Here is a 22,820-nt window from a genome sequence, read left to right on the forward strand (position 1 = left end):
GCGCAGGTAGCAGAAACTTTAACTGCGCGTTAACGCAGCAGGTATTTTTTCTACCTTTGGTCGGCCGTATCACATATCACAACCGATACGGTCGCGGCGCCCCTGTCTGCGAGGCACGATCGGGTCTATGATGAATGGTGCGAGTCAGAATTATCTCATTTGCCCAGCACACTGTATAACATAATCCTTTAACAAGGGCACCCGTCAGGCTTGGACCCTTATCGGCCGCACGCGCGAACAATGAAGGCTTTATATGGGGTTTCTGTCCGCATCAGGACTGGCAATATTGTCAGGGTACCATGGTCGCTTTCACTAATCGTGTCGTTGTAATCATGATATCTGTATATTTTGATTTTCTTTGTATGAACGCGATCGTTGCTCGTATCAGTATTAGCCCAGTCATTGTTTCGCCATAAACCGAAAACATGCCAAATGATATCAATCTGAAGAGAATTCGCGGACAAGTTCGCGATCACCGATACGAACCCAGCAGGTTTATTGGATCTGAATATGCATGAGTTATGGATTCGCTTTGTTGTCGAACATAATAATACGTAACTAAATTATCGAAAAATTATCGGCCATAGGCTGACTGAGGGCTTCGTTTGGGGAATTTATTATCGACAGCAAATTATCGCATTCTGTTTATGTCAAAATTGCCGATCACTTTGCTATCCACTTCACGTTAGTCATTTTAGATTGCGAATTAATATTTCATTGCGCAGACGATCGTTGCTATCCAAATTCAGCCACTTACGTCTCTCATTACGCTGTCTCGGCTATGCCTACGCTCTTCTGCGAGTAATTTGGATTCGCTAAGTGTAACCGGGCAATTGATGCGATAATGCGTCAAAAACAGCGGTTTAAGGTATCGAGGACCTGGACAATCAATGTCAATGTGGAAAGCGACCATAAAAGAAAATGTTGAAATCCTGTTGGCAAAAATGCCTTTCAAACTAAACTTTACAATACGGGTAGCAGAATATGGCAGAAGTTTCGAAGTAAAAATTTCCACTGACAAGTGTTATGCGGCTGTGGTCAATGTCAACGTTATCAGTTAGCCTCGCAAGACATGCGATGACTTCACATTCCCGTTTTGGCATTTCACGCGAATGGGCTTCCCACCCTTACATACAGGCGTTGTTTAGAGCTTATTGGAATTGCGACCCAATGGCGCGTTCCCTTGGCTGCTTTCATGTCCATTGTTGTCGCAGGTGCGAATCCCGAGCTTCGGGTGGAAATTAAACGATCAAACTTGTTATTTTCGCGCCGGCTTTTGAGCGGCCAGCCATAATATTTTATTTACAAGTAATATATTTTATTTACAATTCAGGGGGTGGGAAAACGAAAAGGTCAATCCCTGTGATGTTATTAACACCGGCTCACTCAACTTTGATGAATATTTAATGGGATTTGCGTTGTTGGTTTTGGATTCTGTCACTTTAATTAACGAAATTTCAAGCCAATAAGTAATTTCTTGTGCCTAAAATACGACAAGGAAACAGCAATACGGGTTCTCATTTAATAAAGCCTGAAATCTTGCAGTGAAGGTTGCTTGGCGGTTGTGGTTTACCCGCAGGATGAAGTTGAACCCAAACAGCGCCACGGCCCCCATAAGCACTCAGCAATACGTGTACCAACACGCGTCTCGTTACGCCTTCCTCGCTGCGCCAACGTTTGATTGCGATTGACCGCCGACGGAGCTGGCCTTTCATCCGACAAAATATGGAGTAAAATGCGACAAAACGTGCCAATTTATCGTGAGCGAACGGTTGATCAAAGGTTGACGCCCCTAATACACCCGCATGGACTTTCATTTCACCATTCGATGTCTTGTTACGATGTTGGTGGGAAATGTATGTGCAAAATAAGTGTTCACTGCGACGTCGCAAAAAACAATACTCGTCACGGCAACCAGTATTAGTGTTAAAGAACTGAAAATATATGTAATTTTTGTTGACGACTGGGAAAATTCAAATGTTTTATTGTAAAGAGTTTGTGAGAATACGGTCCTGATGCAAACAGTTTAAAATCCGACCATACAGCATTGAAGCTTTACGAGTATTCCCATTTGAATCCACTCACAGCAACTCATTAAGGCCATTTGTATCGGAAACAATGAAGCCCTTTAGTGTATATGTATGGCTAAGTGGTTTTCACCTTCAACCTATGTTCTGTTCCCCCTGCTGTTTTGTTTGCATGTCGCTAACGACTACAAGTGTGTTGTAAGTTTGGTAGCACCTGTTGTCATAGCACCACGCGCAATCGCGTTTTGCGTTTGCCGCTACATCCAACATTTTTTGCCATTTCACCACTACTTTTTGTTAACCTCAAGGTCCGGGGAAATTTTTTCGTGCGCTGCGAACATGCGGCGAGCATCAATAAAATAAAACAACTCGTGTTCTGAACATTCCTTACGGGCCGTTTTGCACTTGATCGCTAACGACCTGATCGTTGATCATAGCATCTCAACACCGGCGGGTGACGTCCGATTAATTGGCCTCCGCTCGGGGTCGCTCACCTCAGCTTCCGTTGGTTGAGCAGAGCAAGATCGATATACTGGTCCATTCCTGCTCTTGTTTACAAGCTCCTGAACTTTTATGTTGACGTATGCGCAAGTGGCCTTGCGGCGACGTCCTGTATGGGTGCTTCGAGGCGACACCGCGCCGACAAAAGTAAGCGACAACACGTCAACTCTGCATCGCCTTTCTTGCTCGTAAATAAACCAACAAAAATGTCCAGTCGCCTTTATTGGCGGCTCGCTTCAGATGGAGATCTTCCACGTTGCCTTATATGTTTGTGGCTGGGCCGTTCTTGTTTGTTAAGGTCGAGACAGATGAGAATTGAGATTCCGTCCCACAGTTTGTTGTGCGCTTAATGGAGGAAGATTTTTATCGGCTACGCTTTGCGCACGCCACTCTATTTTTAGTCAAGACTTCGAAGATAACATAAGCTGGGCCGGTTGGCGTTTTGAAGATTTTCAACTGTTTTGCGTGCCGTCCTGTGTCGGCGTCGCAGGGCAGTCGTACCGTAATTTAAGTTTTCGCTTCGCACCTATATCAAACATCCAGAAACTTGGACGCAGTAGTTTACCCAACTGCTTAGAAGTCTAAACTTCAGTCGTTTCGCGACAAAGCACCGTGTGGCTTGTTTGCTCAAGCGCACCGCGTTTCAACGGGCACCTGCTCCATCCCGACTGTGCAGGATCACCAATCAGCACTGCATTGTTGCCCTCACGTGCGACCGACGCGTCACAAAGATGGATGGCCGCGTTCGAGCTTTCGCGAGTCAATCAAAACTTTCGCGATTTGCTCGCGAAAGCGCGTCGGCTGTTTGCGCTGCGTCTTGGCCCACTAATCGCGTCAAAGGCTCGACCATCCGCGACCAACTTTCCTCGGCCCAGTTTCTTGGAGCAGTCACGTGATCACACGTCGCCCGTTCCCCCGGCGTCCCACAGAAAGCGTTAAGTCCGAGACCAGAGCCGTTATTATTCTTTTGTTGTGAAACGAGCCAGAAAACATAAAGCTAGTTTAAGACCGAGGTTGTTGCAGGTTCACTGTAAAAGATTTAAATGTCAGTTTTATGTTGTGTTTGCGAGTGTTAAGGTTTCCAACTATGCGATCTGATATAAACTAGTACCAGGTTGGATTAATGCGTTTTAAATGTCGAAGTTAACAGAAAGGCAGCTGTTGTTTGGCGAATAAGTTTTCAGCAATTCACAATGAATAATTTGCTTATGTAGTACAGTCAAGAGCTGATAGTCACTTCACAAAGTAATGCGCGCCAATTGCGTTTTGTAGTGGCCAATCCTATCAGTAGATGATTCCCGCTAAAACAAGGGGAAACTACCTACTGTTCTGTTTAGTGTTGAATAAGTCTTTTGAAAGACGCCCGATCAGTGGTGAAAGGAGCAGCAGGACGCGTCGTTTTGTTCGTTCGGTTGTTGTCAAAGCATAAATCGTGGAGTGTATACGCAAGTCTGCGAGGCGCCCGCATGGTGCCGGAAGTTAATAATGGGGCGAAAACGCTTTGACACTGCTTACCTTTATATTCTGCGTGGTCCCTTGGTAAACTGATCGCAAGCAGCTGCCTCCAGATCCGGGCTTTATTCGGATAATCAACGTAGCGATAAGCAGCAGAGCGCGGTCTCAATACATTAGCATCGGGTTTCAGCGCCGATCGGCACAATGGTCGCCCGGCAAAATCGTTGTTAACACCGGGCGGCTACAAGCGTCAGTTAGTTTTCTGTCGCCCTGTTCTAAACATACGAATTGTAACCGAATACTTTTTCTTGCTAACCAGTTGCCAATCAACGTATCACGATTGTCGTCGGGCGCCCACCCTGTTGCAATTGTTCGGTTCGTAATTTGATAGTTCGCATAGCTGTGAGCAATGGTACTCTCTCGATCTTCGTCATTTTGGTAAAACCTGGTGAAGTGAATTTGTGCGGATTTTGGAAACGCTCATTTTCAGCCGTACTGGTTGGTTGTGCCACAATGGACGGATGTTTTCTTTTCGCTACATCTTTTTGTGTTGGGCTTTGGGTCGAATGGATTTGCTTTCCTCTGTTTAGTTAAAATCCCGCAATTCAAACGTTTAACAAAGGCGAGGAGTTCGGTACGTACCTTTGTGACAATGCACCCGATGGTTGGGGCAGGCGCCGTCCACACACACTGCGGCGTCATCGCTTCCCTCTAATTTTCCTTGCACTAATGGCCTGCGCGTGTGGTCCGCAAACAGGCGCCACCACGTTGTAAACATGAGGCCTGGCATCTTGACAAGGATCTAAATTTCATTACCGGAGCGGTCGGTGGTGTTTGGAAGGACGCGGGCACGTGGCACAAATAACCGGCCGCCGGGCCCATGCGTACCGTCCTGGCACTCACCTAGGCACTTTAGAAGGCCAAGAAAAGCAACCGTCGGGTCTTTACGTATGCAACAGGGCGTAATAGGCACCAACTTATCAGTGACAGCCTCTCCTCCATGCATGCGCGCTATTGAATCAAATGGAGATCCATGAGCGAGTCGGACAGGTTGATTCGACGACATGAGAGGCCAAACTCGGACTCATAACGTCATCCTCATGCGCGTGCCTCGGCTGCATTTGGAGATAGCGGGAAGATAAGATAAGCGCCTCATTAGCACCGACCCCTCGCCAAGTTGAAGGTCGGTGGAATTCCGGGGAGATTTGTCATTGCCCAAAAGGCGCTTATCAAGCTTCGAGCCAAGTATTAATTCGTATACTTACTTATCACAACAAAAAAGATCATTGTGTCTTAACCACCAGCCCCTAAAACATCGATGGTGCGAAGTAAATGCGTTTGCTTTATTAAATATTACTTTTGTTACTTTTTGCGTTCTGTTCATCGCATTTTGGTGTGGATTTTTTGAAATTGCCGAGTCCTTATAATTGCTTTGAAATTTCACCGGTCTGCAAGCGCATATATCATTGATTAGACACCGCTGGTAATGGTATGCGCAAGTATGGTAGGAAAAAGACGAGTCTTTTGTCTTTGACATTGTGTAATACCTCTCTTCCAGGAGTTAAGTCGAGTCCAGTTGATTGCACAAAATACGTCGGCAAACATTTAGGTTTGCAGTCATGGCTATAATCGAATCATGGCAATGGCAATCTGATTGTTATGCTATTGTAAGTCCCGTTTGCCTTCAGTTTGGACGGACGACCCAATTTTCGTAGATTAGAGTCGGCTTCCAGCGATTAAACAAGCAGGATTAGACCGACGGCGGAACCGAGTGAATGGACGGGTGCGGGGTGGGTAATGAACACGCACGTGGTCGAATTCAATGCAAGAAACTTATCTGCATTTCATGGTTGAAAGTGAGAGCTGTGCTAGCGTTGAATGCAAAAATGAGAGTCACCTACTTTAATGGAGTAGTCATGTCATGAAAGGTGCTATGCCTCAATTGTAGAGGTTTTATGTAAGGCAATGGTATGTGGCTTAGAAATCTTGAGAAGTATTTTAAATCGAGTTTAAAATACCTAGGCGTGGTGGATATGCAAAGGTTAGTAGCACTTTACCACGTATTTTTAGCGAAGCAGGCTGTCTTTAGTCGGGAATGTCAGCTTATTGTTGGTTTTGAACTGGCTTTAAGTGACACGCGTTAAATCAGCCAAGCCTTTAGTTCAGGGTCATCTCGCTTCCCGCATAAAACTCTATAGGACTTTTGTTGGTTACTCCATGCTGATGTCATGTGTTTGGCTGCGAAAATACACGGGGATTTAGCTAAGCCTACCAAGGAATTGCGCATCATCCACTTCGCTATACGCGAATTAGCGTCTCGTCAGATTGTCTGCGAAGCCTTTTGTGAAACGCATTCTCGTCTCATAGACCAAGTAAAGAAGTAAAAAAACAGTAATCGGTGCTCACCCGTTCACACGTGACTTGTGGCAGGTTGTCATTCTGACATGTGACGTCACGAAGATTTAATGGCTGGGAAACAAATCGCCGGGTGTTGTCGACATCGAGTGTCTTGTTTGCGATCTGCAACTGATCCTTTATTTATCAAACAAGCGATACTATTGCTTCAATACTCTCGTCGCCGGAGAAGTGCTCCTGTACGAGTGTGGTTATGAAATCCAACCATGTACTAAGTGTTTACGGCTCCAGAATCGTCGAACAAATGATTCTCGTTCTTTCTGGGAAGCGCTCCGCAACGGGAAAACTTCGTTACGCCCAAATCATAACACTTGTTGATAGTCTTGACGCAAATTGCAGCTACAAATGTTTATTATGGTCACGACCGACTGCTTATTTGCTCAACTGCAGATACGTTTGTCTTCCATGTGGATGGCGTAAAAATGTATTGCAGTAAGATGGTTGCATATGTTTGTTATTGCAACATACTAAATACTGATGGTTTCCACAAAAAGGCTGGTTATAATGCACATCCTTCGTTCCCAGAAATTTAAGGAGTAATTGACCGAATACATTACACAAACAAACTCGCAAAATCTGCCTGTCGAAAAAATGCTGCGCCTTGTCGACCTTCCTCGTCTAAAAATATACACATTTCTTCCAGCGTTTTTCACACAAACCAGCTTGTAGTCATTATGGTACGCTAGTAAATACCCAAACAGGGCTACGACGCGCGTCCTAGCTCACCTAATGCGGCAAAACAAAGCGTCCAACCGCAAGACTGTAATGAACGCCACAGTGGTGGGCGTTATCTGATGCAGAGTGCGTCTCCAATTTTCCGCGCATCGAAGATTTCTCCCCAGACGGAATTTTCTGCGGGATTGCAGCGGTTTAGGGAAGTTTCTCCAAATGTCCAGGCACGCCAGGATCGCGATACTTTGGAGTGGCGCCGTGTGTTGAGTCTGCTGGTGGGCGCGCTGCTTGTTTGAATACTGTTATTGTAAGACCGAACGATTAGTAGGCACGAGTATATTGGACAATATTTGCTCTTCGGCGTGTCTGACCGCTTCAAGTCATGTCAAAAACTCATAAAATTCCTTCTCCGAATACCTTCGTAGTCCTAAAAATATTATTTGATGGAAAACGTGACAGACTGACGAGGTTAGTAGGTATGTTTGTTGACGGGATCAGCTCCGTTGAAGGAGCGGGACAAAGCCGGGTTGCATCTTCTCCAGCATGAGAAACTACCCAAACTCAAACGGCGTTATTCCCGTTCGAATTTTCTAATCTCAAACACAAACCTCAACATGCGCCTGGTTCAGTGGAAATACAGGGTCACGTAAACAATGAAATCAACCTGTTCGTTGTTGGAATTTGCTCTTACGTTGGTAAATTCAAATTCGTTGCAAAATGCCCAAAATGAAAGTGTTGGCCCAACAGCGGAACTTGACAATTTTGGTTACGCGCGCCATGCCAAAATCAACAGACCAACCTGCCGTTGTGGCGAGTGATAAGCGACACAACAAACCATTACCCGACAATTGTGATGTTGCCGGGTCGCGCTCAATTCCGCCGAAACCGACAATTTAGCCTGTTTTTGCGTTTCCGCTTCGACCGAGAGCGACCTGGTACCGACGTGGTTTTAGATCGATAACACTCAACACTTCTCAGGCAACACGCTCGTAGGATAAAGCGGTTTGCTTGTTTTCAGGCTGATGTTTCTCAAAAGACGTCGTGCCACTAAATCCATGTTTTTTAGAGTTTGGGATGTTGATGAATTTTCTTTGTGGTTTTTCCCTTGTTGCCAAACGTTTATGAATCATCAAGTTAATGCGATTTCCCGACCACTTGTTTTGGAGTTATCTTGTAACCGAAAACCGCGTTTCTATTGTGTTCACGCGGCTGCGATCATCAGCTGATGAAATTCATTCTTACCATCTGAATTCGTCCACTTTCTCCCAACAACGAGAAATTTCGCAGTAGCGCAAATTATGCAAGTCATCAATTCCAAGCCCGCTAAATCTGATTATCCCTGTAATCGTCGCGCGCCGGGCCTTTAATTTATCCTCCCATTAAAGAACGCTCCTGTTGTTGTTTCACGGGGATTCTAGCTTGCCTTCGCCATTCCCCCCCGTTCGGTTTTGATACGCATTCCTGCTTTGCGATAACGCGAGCTCACGTTCGCACAGCTGAAATGCCAAGATTATCGCTCAACGTCGGGTCGCGTGTCATAACAGTTCTGTTACGAAAATCTTATGCTGCCGTTTCCTATCACCTGTCAACGCCAGCTCAAAGTTTGTCCGCGCGTAATCTCTTCAATGACAGACAAATGACGTGTAACCGACCACTTCGTGACGCCATCCTCCGACACTATTTCACCCCAGTTTTCTCCTGTGTGGACCTGGATTTTTTAATGGGGACGTAAACATATAACCTTTCATTGAACAATACGTTAACACCTTGAGGGTTGCCATTTGTTCGCGATATTTTCGGGACTGTCCCAATGTTTCAACACCAGAATCAAGAGATTAATACAGACTTCTCCAAGGTGTCCAAACGTGTAACTATACAACCCGGTAATATTGATTACTTGAACACGCATCAAGCCTCGCCACCAATCGCTTCAAAAACAGTAATTAGTTTCAATCGCGTGCGTCGCTGTAATGCAGGTGGCTCCCGGTCACATCGTGCCACAATTAGCAATGTTGGAGTTTCCGCTGGAACACCCGCGTTGCACGTTTGGTCGAATATTTCGCCGAATCGGCTGTACAAGATCGCAGCCGCGATGACTGTTCGAGGTCCACTTCTCCGTCACCCGAAACCCCCAATTGACCAGTCACCGACCGTGTGTAATTGGGACCGCCCATGCGGTGGCTGTTCTCGCTTGTTTTAGTTGGCGTGTCCAGTTTATCCTTCCAGCGAAATCGCCATGCTAGTGTATTTCCTCCAACTTTTTCATGGCCTCACGATTATCCCGTTCTTAGGCGATTTCAAGCGAAACGGAAATCCTGCTCCTGCGTATCTGGGTCATTTTGTTTGGCGAATTATGGGCACTACATGGGTTGGCGCGGCACCTGTGTATGTTTACGGATTACTGCATCTTTACCACACACAGACTGACGCGATGTATGTGCGCCGTCAAGTTCTCAGGTTTATCTTCAAACCAAAACACGTGTGCATCACATCGGGTCAAGATTGCGTTGTGTAGCCTTCGACTTTAACCAACCCCGTTAGTGTTGCCGCCGGATTGCGGTGGAGGTTATGCGATAGACATGTCAGGGCATTTGCCGTTTTAGAATAATATCGACATGCGTCGTTTGTCAGCGACCAAATCCACCTTCATTTTTTACAAGTTTTGACCGTCTTATCGCACTACACCAATAATGACCTTCTTTGTGCGCTATTTATAATAAGTGAGGCCGAAGTTCACGTTGTCCCGGTTACACTAGCGCGCAATGCATGTAAGAGGATTCAAAGTTTTAACCATGCCATAGGCCGGATGCTTAACACAACTTAGCTTTTCACGCAATTCACCACCAATCCACAAAACCTGTGTTGATATCGATCGGTAAAGGTCAGGTCAGGCGGTCACATGGGCGAATAAATTTATAGTGATCCGGGCTTTTCATAATGCCGGGCGATAGCCGTTAACAAGGGGCGCTGATTTTTATAGCCTTTTATGGCTTTTTTGTCCTCCGGGGTCGTGACACGCTGTTGTCCTTGGGGCGGTGTGCGGTTGGTGAGTTGATTGGAGCAAGGGAGGGAAGCGTTGCGAACTGGATTCACGCTCGTTCTGCGAACGGCCAGTTAATTAGTCGCTCTGTTCTCAAGACGCAGTGGGTTGAAATCAGGATGGTGGCGATTTAGAGATTTGCTTAGACGCTCTTTAAAGTTAATTGTGTACCTGGTATGTACGGTTGCAGTCGCAGTTGAAGTGTAGTGGTTAGTATACGTAAGCACACTATGTTGTTTGTTAAGTTTAAAGAGCGCAGACGGAAAAATGATAAAACTGAATGTTTTTAGCTTGAAAGTAGCAATGGTATTTGCAGCATGGCATTGTATCGAATTCCATATTACATTGTTTTTTGGATTGTCAATAAGAAGAAATTGCTCACATGTACAAATTGCGTATTAACAGGTTAATGTATATCGAGAACAGACGATGCTGACAGACCATATCTTGTTTCCGAAAGATAAGCTTTTAAACGTAACGCATCCATGCCCTTCAGTGATCCAGGGATGTCCGGAGATTTTTGCCGAATTGCGAAACGACGCGATCTGTTCCTTCGGCGCTTGCTCGTAAACGGTGTCGAGGGCGTTGTTCGCTATTTGCGCGCGACTGCTGTGTTCGTCTACAATTGTCGGCTCGAAGTTTTACTGCCTTGCGGAAAGTTCACTGGAGTGGGTCATTTCCACGTGTGACCTTTTGTTCACCACTCCTAGGTGTCCAATCGGCTGTCCGCGCTTCTAATTCACCCACGCAATTAATGCAAGTTCAAAACGCTCGCTTTGTGACTGATACGTGATGGCTGCGATATTTTAGAAGAGCTTTGTAGTTTATTGTCATATTTTTAGCATCTCGTTAATATTCTATGGCGAGGTTGCATCGTCACGTTGTTCTTAATGGACACGGCAAAATAAGTCACATTGCGCAAACGATAATAATGCAGTGGCATGTGCATTTGGTCGTTAGCACAACTGAACGACCTTAGCACGGAGTTTAAAATGCTGATTTAACTCACCCTTGTGCTATTTGTGGCCGCACGAACATCGTCTAACGAACATTATTGTCCTCGATATAGTCATTCACCTGCAACGCAGCGATTTATTTGCATTCACGCGGTGACTGTTGCAGGAAAGGCTTCTGCGTTATGTTGTTATCCAGATCGGGTTTTTCACTCAATCTTTGTAACTGCGAGCCTCCTGTGTCGCAGAGGCGTCGTTTCTCATCTCAGCAAAGTTCAGGTTACATATTTTGTGGCTCGAGGTTTGGCAGAAGCGCTCGCGAATCTTCAGCCCTTTAAAAGTGCGCGTTCGTATAAGCCTACTGATGGAATCTCAATTGGCAAATCCTTCGCGTCACGTTCAGTGGTTTGTCGCAATGGCGACCGTAATGAGCGGAACTCTAGGGCAGTCCGACTTCGTAATTTCCAAAGGTTGTTTACCTGAATAAGGGCATTTTCCAGCCCAGAACGGATGCAATTTCCCGGGCGTGTATACTAGAATTGTTTTGCGGGTGTAGATTTGGTGATAAGAGCTGTCAGGTAAATTCGGACAAAAGCTTACATTCCCTCCTTGCCTCCGTTTAGCGATACCTTGTTAACTGCGCGCATTCCGTTGTACTTGCTGTCAATGGCGCGTGAAATCTTGCAGGTGACATCGCGAACCTGGGGCAAGTCGGTGAGCGACAGGTCTCAATTAATGCCTCGTAGCACTGGATCTCCTTCCATTTCGGGGATTTGCGTGTTTGAGTACCGTCTCTCGACCGCCCGGTGTTCCACCGCGAGCACTCCCCTTCCTATAAGTTTGTGCAGGGTCGTGTTTGTATTTAGCTCTCGTTATTTTCGTTTCCCTCGCTCCCGGATTCGCCGGGCGCGAAGTTGACAAAACAGCGACTCGCGGTGATTGAAGTGCGAACTGGAGGTTTAAAAGCCAATGGGGGGAAATGGTTCTGTGTGGTTTTTCCGGGGCTTGAGACCGATTGTGAGGACCAACATTCCAAATTGCCGAAAGGGAACTTGAACATGCCTGCACGCCTCATCGAATATCAAGCTGCGATTCGATACTACTCCTATTTGCCCGGAAATTGTAGACATATCTTAGATGGCGGCGAAAATCATTTTCCCACGTTTGTCTTCTTTGTGCGCTCGAACATCTGTTCCCCTCACCCACAACGTTACTCATTCTCATTGTAACCACAAACGCGATCCGTTTCTACCATAATGTCGCAATTCAAGCAACGTCAAGTCTTTTCATCGCAGTAACTTATTCGATGTTTCCATGTTTGAGTCATGACTAACTCTTCAGTGAACGTGACATCATTCAACGAGAGGTGAAACAAAACTAACACGGTAGACCTCAAAGCATTCATACACAGGAGTCGCTTGTGGCTGTTGTTTTTGTACGTTATGGACGGTGGTCGTCGCACTGTGCCTCGATTAATGTCACCAGCTTGTATTTACACGCTTTTGTGCGGCCCAAGTTGTAAGTCCAAGCGGTCGTCGCTTTTCCTACGACAAAAGATTTCGGTGTTGACGGGCCGTCAACCACCGTTGTGACGTCACTGCCGTCGTTTGTCAAGCGGACCGCCGGCGTTTGAAGCGAAATGTTATTTAGTGTTTGTCGTAGTTTTCCGACATTGCTCCGACGCGGGTCAAAGTACCGCCATTGGCTAGCTTGTGGACACAGCGTCTTCAGCAATAGCGCCCGGTGTAACAGCGGCCTGCATGGCATCGGAAAGTGAATCAACAGCGCCTAAGCCTTGTGATTTATTTGCGCAGACAATTTGCGCAGGCGATATGAAAGGGAACGCCTCGCGTGCAAGCGCTTGCGCACACAGCTTTCTCGGGGCTTCGGCGTGTTTGTTGCCGCCCGTATCTATAGTTGCCGACTGCAGTCAAATCAACAACTAAGAAAGGTACCGGTCAGTCGTCTTCTGTAAGGACACCGTTTGCCCCTATGTTTGCGAGCGACATGTGTATCTCCAGTAAAATACATTTTCGTAACATTCCTATTCAGATTCCAGTTGGTAGTCAGTAAATGTAGCGACCCTTGTTGCGCTTTATACCCCGAAGTTATTTTTTACGCCCGGTCGTTTTGATTTGCGCCGAGTTGTGAATATTAAATACTGATTTTCTTTCATGACTGAATTTACACGGGTTCCATCATCCATGTTAGGCTGCAAATATATTCTTTGTCCCGACGATAACTATTCGACCTACCCGATTTGTTACTTGGACTTTGACGGAACTAACGCTTGTCTAACGCATACTTTTACAGAACTAACAATTTTGTCAAGGTAAACCAAAATCAAATAATTTAACTTCCTGAAATTCAAAGTTGTAACAGCGCACTGCTGCTCTATTTACAAAGGATAGAAATGTATTCGTTCAGCGTTTGCATGAGTTTCGGTAGCAATAGAAATTTAGTAGACCAAGCACATGCAATCCCTTTGGAAAGTTTTTGACCTCAGTGGTGGACCTTTGCACCATACGCACTTGATGAGATTTGCTAAGAAACTTAAAATAGCAATTCATCGGAGCGAATTTATCGGGTTGTTGACGGGTGCCGATCGTTAATTCCAACCGGTCGGTACAAAGTTTTACGAGTGGGAAGATTTGGCGCGCTATCAACGGCGGGGTTGGCGACCGACGTAGCCCACTTAATGACTCTGGTTTTTCACTCGTAAACACGCAAGGTTTCCAGTTTGTCCTCTGGCAGACCTCGTCTCGTGTGTACAAGGTCATGGGCGGCATGGCTGTGGCATTTACAGCATCTTGTGTGTCCAACATCTTTAGTATGCTGTTGGGGCAAGTTCAAGTTAAAGTGATTTGAACTCAAAAACATAGTTACGATTGCGGCGTTTGTCGTCATCTAATGTTGCTAGATTCGTGTGGTCAGACCGACACCACTTCATACAACTTTACGTCTCGTCATACAAACCGTAATGTGCGAATCAAACCGTCCTAAATCACGACCGATGCGCATCGCCACATCAAAGCGACATGTCTTTTGATGCGCCATTTAATTACGCAAAGCGATCTCCCGCGTTCTCCTCTTCTGCCTGGGGTTAGATCACTGCGCCATCTGCGCTGTTCCTCTTAGATAAACAAATTGGCGAGGACGCGTTGTTGGGTCGCGTCGCTTCTTCGCCGGTGCGACAAGCGTCTCCAAAAATGAAGAATTGCCCGATCACAATCGCCAGATTCTATCGCGCCGCTGTAAAAGCAAACTGCGCAGACGATTCCCACGCCGTGATGCCCGTTACAAACCTTTCTGAGATCTTTTCGGAGCCTGAAGTGGGAATTAGTCAGGCTCGTTTAGGGATGAACGGTTGTTTCGGAATAAACACCCGTCTATGTTCGGAAGTGTGGCGCGAATTCATTTTTCGTGCCATGTTGGTTATGATCCATAAAAACTCCATACGAGAGAATGTAAGAAAAAGGACCATCAGTCAAGGGAGGAGAGAGAGGGCAGTTCTTCGCATGGCGAGCTTATTGTTGCAGTTTCCACGATTTTACCTTGGTAAACTTGCCTGGAGCGACGCCACAGTTAGAGAGATGGACAGCTGCAATCGCCGGAACAGTGTATTGTGGGTACGGGTTTGTGCTAAACGTGCACCCCAACCACTAGCTTCAGTGATGTTTATGCATTGTTTGGTGTATCGTAGTTGCAGTATTTAAATTATCGGTCACAGCTGAAAACGCGCTGTTTCAAAACGGCAAACGCATATAAACGAAAATACAATAAGGAGGCCCAAATTTATTAACTTAGGAGTACGTTTATGCAGTAAAACTTGTGCTTGACGAGACCCAGCTACAGCAAAACAGTCACAAGGCTTCTCAGATTCACTATTGTGGCAGTTCACACAATGCCATTGTGACGCTGCAATTCGGTTTATATTGGCCTGGTGACAAGTCGGAACTGGGGAACAATGGCATATGCGAAATAAACTGCCTTCCAGCTGTCCTTAGAGTGTTGGTAAGTGGGTCGGGCGCGAGAATGGGATGCGGACGTGTTGAGATTAAACCGCCGGCAAATTGGTATGCGCGGGCGTTTCCAAGCAAGATTATTGCTGCAAAAGAGCAAACTTATTGCTTGCACCTTTGCGTCAGCATATTTATCACCAGTTTAGATGTAGCCGCTGCCTGCAAGACAGACATGTTTATGGTGCGGCACCGTTTAACGATTGACAGGTGTATGATGCTGCGTGAAATTGCTGCTGGTTGCATTTGTGGCTTGTCGGCAATCTGTGCGGAAATTGACTTCAGCGTATGTTAGGTCGATCATGATTTGACAAATCACCGTGTCGTTATGACTATTTACAAATTGAGGTGCCTATTTCCTCGAAAAACAAAAATACAGACGCTTGTATACATTTGTGGATTTTTTACAAACAAAACGAATACAAGTGTCACCGACGCATTCGAAGAAGCTGGCGTTGTTAACTCTCCGTCCAATCTACGAAAGAAGCTTAAAGGTTATTTCTCAGTCAACACCCAATCCGATTTGCTCATTTCTCGGTGTCAGCGCAAATGCGCATTTTTATTGCAATTCCAAATTAAACCGCACTCCAATAATTGTATTATCAACAAGAGCCAACGTGTCTGGAAGTGAAAGGTTCAAGGTCCGCATGTGTGCGAGCACGTTTTGAAGTTTAAGGGAGTTTATTTATATTATGCCTACCGTCGGATAGATTCGCTTAGCAATACGCCAGACGATTTTTGGTTCAAGCCGCGAGTCAAATTAATTTCTCGCGTTTAATCGAGCCAATCCAAACAGTGCAAATAACACTCTGGAAGGGTCAGCGGCCAATCAGTGTGGGATCGCGAGAATTTCCCAGGTAAAATTAATCTCTCTGATAAATGTGGATGCTCACGTTGCGGCGCATAATATTTCGTTGGAAGTTACCACATCCGATTTGAACTTTTCCGTTTTGATGGGATCAAATTTTTTGTACTTTGCACTGTTGTTCTGTTTTAATCTTACCGCATATATAAGAAGTTGTTGGCTGATTGTAAAAGATTTGTGGGAGAGGACGGGTTCACGTGCCGCTAATTATAATTTTGGAAGCCCTTTTCGTGTTTAGGAAATCTCGAGAAAAACAGCGGCGCGCCACCACCAAATCTTAAAATACGCTTATCTCACTACTTAACGCGAATATCGCCAGCATCACTATGCCCTTACATGAATTATGGTGAATCACCGAGGGCAAAAATTTTTGTCACAACCACCTTCTCCCAACCGAGTGCTCTACGTTTGGAATGCTTTCCGTCTTGTTAGGCATGCCAACGTCGCGGACACAACGTTTATTGCGTGTTTGGCCAGGCGTGACGTCAAACGCGGGCCTGCGTTGCCCAGCGACTTTGTTTCGTTTACTCTATGTTGTTTTACTGTGTTCCAGGCCTTGTTACTATGGCGCACATTTTGGGATACCGTAAATGTTTGAGTTATGAATAGCAAGCGATGTGTATAAAAATGTTGTAACTTTGATAAGCTAGCGTTGATGAGTGGCGGAATCCGGAATGTCCCAACGAAATATAAAAATATGTGAATTTGGAACGCGGGCGTTAATGTACTTCGGCCTCCCAGCGCTATGTTTGTTTACGCGTTGTCGGCGCATCGTGGGAACGCGCGGGGTCTTCGCTCACTTCTTAACATACACAGTTAATTCCCGGCTTTCCTGGGCGCTCCAACGGGACGAGCGAAGGTGCGACGGGAAGGGAAAGGGCGAGGAATCCATTGGCGTGTCTCCTTGGCACTACGCTTATAATGTCGGCTTGTATGTTTACATGTGGTCGTACACAAACCTTGATCGGATCGCTACTGTATTTTTGCGTATGACCGTTTACCCAGAACACGTCACCCCCTGAGGTCTAAATTACGGCAAGTGACGTAAGCGATGATGCCCTTTGAGATCCAACGGCGCGTATCGCGACCTTGGTGGGATTCGACAGCGTGCAAACACGGCGCTCCTTCATGGGCTTTGATATGCGATATTCAGCAGCACCTGTAAATTAGAATTTCGTACTTAGGTGTCAATTGTTTGTGAATGCACAGAATCGTACGACTTCCGGTGTTGCCCCAAACCCAGACATTTTTTTTGCATATGTACCTGTAGGCCTTGATTTGTTTCAGTCTAACAACCTGTTACCACAATGTTGTGTTAATCGTAACAACCTGTCATCTTCACGTAAGTTACTGCGTGTATCCACGGCGTATTCCATGCGAACCATAAAAAGACGAGTGAGCTTGCCAAAGTTTCAAAACCAAAGTAACGCATGTGTTATTTTAGGCCGCGTTTCACCAGATTTTCCCAGCGGGGTTCCGACTTCAATTTTCGCCGTGACTGATGGCCGTCTTAGCGCGTTCTGTGTTTTCGTTGGCACAACCTGGTATAGTGAAACGGGTGTACGCGAGGCCGCAGCGCACCTGCCGATGTTAGTCAGTGCCGCTGCGCAACAACGGCAAACGTGTTTGAGTGCTTGAAAGGTCTCCACCCCCAAAGCGTTGACTGACTTTAATAAAAACAAATGCCCGCACATTGGCGCCGAACGTAAACAAGGGCAGGGCGGTAACGCTTTGTGGGTTTCGGGCAAGAAATACTTACACACTCTGACGCCTTGTGATGGGGTGTTGTGCGTCACCCATCAGAAGTGACACGGGTGAAATAAGTGCACTCCCTTATTCCTTTTTCGGGGCAAGTTCGTATCAGCGTATGCAACAACTGCCCTTGTGAAATCGTGTTGTGATGTTAAAAATTGTGTTGACAAGTGGGCGTACCGTCGGTTCTTCCACCTTCCCTGTGATAGACGTGAGTGTGTATTAATAACAAATGCTGCTTTGACAACCCATTTTATGACCACCACATTTTGAACATTCTTCGCCTTCGGCGTGATACTGTGTCCTAGACTTGCGACAAACACCGCCGCATGCAAATTGCCACACCGAGCAAATACAGACATCGCTGTGCACGCCTGGTCACTAACTGAGCCGCGAACTTTCCCATACGGATCGGAAGCGCTGAGCGGGATGCCACTCACCAAGCGTTATCGGTGCGTCTCCATCAGCGCCATTGTTTGTATACCTTGACAATTATGCGCGATACATTGTTGCTAGTTTGCGGCGCGTGAGAATTGGGTCCCGACAGTGGCAGACTTTCTCGAACTTTTGCGGTTCTTGGGTTGGCTAGCCCATTGTCAGCTAATGAGATCGAAATTCGGTGTCAGGGTGTTTCATTAGCATGCTGGTAATTCGCTGGCCAGTCTGGCGCGCCGTCTCAGTGTTTCCACGCAAACGCGTGGTGCAAGTGCTTGGCTAATTGCTCAGCAAAGTGTGTACCCACATATACTGAAGCGTAAACAGTTATTCCCTGTCTAATTAGGCCTTATTACGCGGCCACAGAATTTGCATGATCCAATAATCGCAATTCACTTATATACATTACCGCGATAGTTTGTGCGTGGAGATTGTCTATTCCAGAACCATAGCCCGAGTCTTAAATTAATGGTTGTTTGGTTTCGAGCAGTCGAGCAAGTCAAGAGGGTTTCCATGTTCTCCGCATTGGGCCCACTCATAGCGTAGTTGGAAATCCTGTTGGATTATCGGACCGATCGCAATGCCTGTAGCCTGAAAGCGTGCTGCAGGGGGTCGAATCATTTCCACCTTTGAGTGTCGACACTGGTGCTTGCCGGTTTACATTGTTTACTCGACATCATTTGTTATAACACTCTTGTCCCCTCGGACTCGGAGAGCTCAGGCTGCGAAGGTTTCCATTCGAATGGCGTTAATTCCACTTCGACTTTCGCCGGCTGCGAATGTGTTCGAATTTATTGGTCTCCTCACTTAGCGGCTTGCCACTCGTGCGCTGCGTTGGTCGCCATCGCGCGTCCACATCTGACGTTTACTTGATTTATGGCCCGAGAAATTTGTGCGCGAATCCGCAACTCTTGGTGCCTTGGTTTCCTTGCGCGCCCGTAAGCACAGCAGCAGCGCTTTTGCCATTCCGCCGCACAGCGAGAGGCGACCCAGAGCTTGGTCGACGAGAAAAACGCATCGCCGTCACTTATAAGGTGAAGCGCGCCTCTTCAGACAATTCAGTGTTTGTCGCCGTGCGCGGTCGTAAGGAGTGGAGTGCATGGGTGTAATACCGATGTTGCAAGGTGTATACATGTTGTGCAATTTTAAGAGTTGGGATTATTTACGGACTGAATGTTACTGTGTAAATTAATTAGTAAGTTATATTGCAAGTACATCATCTCTGGACAGAAAACTGAGTAAGCGTCAGGACAGAAAGTCACAGTCTCTGCCGGCGTTCTGTTATCGAATCGCCGCAGGGAAGTGTAATCTCCCACCGAATCGTTACTTTCACTTTTATGATTTGCTTTCATTCAACAGAAGACTTTTAAAGTGTGTAGGCACGCAATGTGTAATAGCCTGTTTGAATCTATAGTAACCTGATGTGTCACATCTTACTGCTATAAGGCAAAAAAGGCTACCACAACTTGTGCTACAGGAAATCGTGCGTTCACTGCAAGTGTTCGGTACCTCGACACATCGCTCACCCGCTGGAGTACGTTGACGACGTTGGCAGTGAAAGTGAAGTAAGCATGCCGGCTGCAACCGAGCCGAGTCGCAATCTGACGCAGATGAATAACTTAAATTCCATGGAAGCGGAGAAGTTGTCGCAGGTGGCTGCTCACCGGCCTACCGTCAACGACAACCGACGGAGGCGTCCACCCCGACGCCAACCCCGACATGTTCGCGGCTCTGACTCAGAAGAAGAGACCGTCGATAACAGATCTACTTTGATGCAAGAGTACGCCTGGGTACCACCTGAGTTGACACCAGAGCAGGTACGTTATTTCAAAACTAATGCCCACGTCTGTTGCTGACCTAAAGTGAGCTTTTTGGTTGTGTGGTTTTACACTTAAGTTTGATAAAATAGATCCCGAGTGGCTTTGATGCTGGTAGAATTATCGGTGTAGATTTACTAAACACACTGGCGCATTAAGATGGCGGCAATACGTTTGCTTCGTCGCAATACGTAAAGCGATACATAGAAGCGACCTTTGTTGGTTTTAGCTAAAATGCGTTTTTGTCCGCCATCAATCACGCCGGGTACCCAGGTCTTTCCAACCCATAGAACGGTCAATGGAGCACTGAAAGAGTCAAACATGTATGTGAGCGATAGCATCGCCCGACCCAAACGGCGATATTTACTTGGGGGAGCTTTTAACTTCTTGCCGGACTCGTAGCTGTTCGCCAGGCTGTCGTACCGCTGATGTCTGGATTAAGCGCCATGTAAGACCCTGCTCTGTTTGTCTTGGCCGAATACCGACTTAGAATTTGTGCCGCGCCGTTTGACATGCCAGAGGCCTTCGTTGCACGCCCGATGCAATGTTTTGAATGATTTTACTGGAGCATCCGAGCGATGTCAGGGTCGGTCGCCAAAACGTAATTTCAAACTTCATTAACCCTCGAAAAAGGTTCTTTTTTGGTAACAGCAGGGAGCAATCCGACACCATCCGTCTTCATTTATTCCTATCGCTAACGTGCTGTCCAAATGGTATGTGGTCACTTGCCATTCGATAGCCTTTCTGATCAAATAGCGCGCAGCCTTGATGCAATGGTTCAGCTAAATGGACCAATATCTTATCGGGCCTGCGGGGAGCAATGGCCTAAGTGCCCACACTGAAGCTAGTTTTCCCTCAAATGAGTAACGAAAATTGATTTGACATTCCTGTAAATTCTGTTTTGGGTCTCCCCATGTATTTCGATCCATAAAAAGCGGCAGCTGAAGTCGTATCGAAACGTTAGCATTTCCGCATTGCTTCGGATTACATTGAACTCGGCGCCGCAAGAAGATACGAGCTAAGCCCTTAAATCGCCATTTGACCAGAGAACAAAACATCCGCCCTATCGCCAAAACGACATGTGTGCCAGCGTCTGTACGCATTAGCATTCCCATTCATCGCCGCGAGATTCTTATCTTGGTGCCAACACATCTAATCTTGTCGCTACGATCGTCTCTTCGTGAGACGTCTAAGTGTCGCTAATAAACATGTAGCTTGTACTCATACCACGCCCTTGCATCGCCTTTGAGCTCTTTTGCTTTTTGCTATAACATAATATTAACCGTTGGTTTATGTTTCTTCAGGTCCGCTTTTATTTCAAGGGTCTCCCTGTAGACAAAGTCCCACTGACTGACAGCATCGGCGACAAGTACAGAGTCCGCCAGTTGCTGCATCAACTGCCTCCGCACGACGACAAGGTGAGCCTTTGTTATCTCGTCGCACGGTGGCTTCGCTGTTAGCGCAAGTCGAATCAAGTCCTCATTAATCACGCTACAGATGCGAATAAACAGCGATCATGTGCCAGGCGTGTAAACAGTGGCGCCAGCCGGAAACGCGATTGGGGGTGTTCAATGTTCGACCAATTATTCCCGGCACCCATAAATCACGCGCGCGTCCAAACACGCCAACCAGCGTAAATTTGCTCAGGAAAATCGAATTGTACCAGAAGTCGCAATCAGCACGCGATCTCCTGAGAAAATGCCCATCGTCGCGGCATGCGAACCAAATCTTCGCTGTCTTCGAGGCCGTGGAGGGCCGCACTTACCGCTTTCGCCACGTCCGCGCGCCCGCGAGCAAACACAAACCTAAGGATGGACGCGAAATACCTTTCCTCCCGCTGTGAGTTTACATTCGCCCGTTTGCCTCTTTGTCCGTGCTGATGGCAATCCATCTTCTGCGAGGCATTCGCGAAATCGGACAAAAGTCGTTCACCTCATATAGCGGGGATAATGGCCCGCGCCGTTGGAGGGCAAGGGGTATTCGGCCGATGCAAGGTAAATGCGTTATAATGTCGAGGGGAAGCGAGATTTGCAGTGTTGTCCAGGTGCAAAAATACCCGAGCCAAAACCATAATAGCCTTTGTGGTTTGGAGCTCAGGCCCTCATTTTGCGATTTGGCATCCGAGCCAGCCATTTGGTCACGTCAATCAATCAAGACGCGTCTGGTGCGATCGTGTGCCTCCGACACTGTGCAGTGTCGCGATGAGCGAGTAATATTGCCTCAAAAGGAGTTTAGACAACCGTTAGTCAGTCGTTCGAACGCGCGTCCGTCGGCGAAGGGCCAATGGCTGGAAAGCACCACGCCACGTAAAGCTACCCGCAGTATAACTGTCAGGTTTTTCCATCACAGTCGTAGCAAATGGATTGTCCGACGCCAGGTGGAGCTGTGCACCAGCTGACGTCAAATTTGCTGTCTTACGGCGCTATAAATTGTTCCATGTGTTTGTCTGAACCATAAACGTTAAACATTGATCTCGTCTGTTGAACCATAATTGTGCTTGTTGCTAGGTTGTGGCCGGTTCATGTCCCAATGAAAGCTCCCATAATATTTCGCAATCGCTCTTAATCGTGTCGGTATGTGAAATTACATTTACCACCCCGAAATTCCTCCCGCGCGCAAATAAACTTCGGTTTCGAAGCGCAAACTCTGGTTTGAAGGTCGCGACGGTTGGCTGAAATACAGGGTTGTAAACCGAAAGAGCGTTTTTTCGTTGTTCATTGTAAACGTGCTCATGTACCTGTGCACACGATGTAAACACTGCGGCGGCGACGATCTTTCAGCTTCTATGAGATAGGGCTTTAAAACAGTTTCCATTCCGAAACGCCCGACTACTGCAGACGCCGCTTCGCAGCCCCCTTATTGCGTTAAA

General features: G+C 46.7%; 1 protein-coding gene across 2 annotated transcripts in view; it reads left to right on the top strand.

Annotated features, from left to right (window-relative positions):
- LOC145892515 (uncharacterized) overlaps positions 1-22,820 on the top strand; it is a 41,670-nt gene that overhangs the window by 9,951 nt on the left and 8,899 nt on the right. For both annotated transcript variants that reach the window (XM_082982013.1, XM_082982014.1), the window contains exons 3-4: positions 19,612-19,951; positions 21,256-21,369. In XM_082982013.1, coding sequence (XP_082838139.1) covers positions 19,612-19,951; positions 21,256-21,369 — 454 coding nt within the window. The remainder of the gene's footprint in view (positions 1-19,611; positions 19,952-21,255; positions 21,370-22,820) is intronic.

This window comes from Ascidia mentula, chromosome 1 (assembly GCF_947561715.1).
Source record: "Ascidia mentula chromosome 1, kaAscMent1.1, whole genome shotgun sequence".
NCBI lineage: Eukaryota > Metazoa > Chordata > Ascidiacea > Phlebobranchia > Ascidiidae > Ascidia > Ascidia mentula.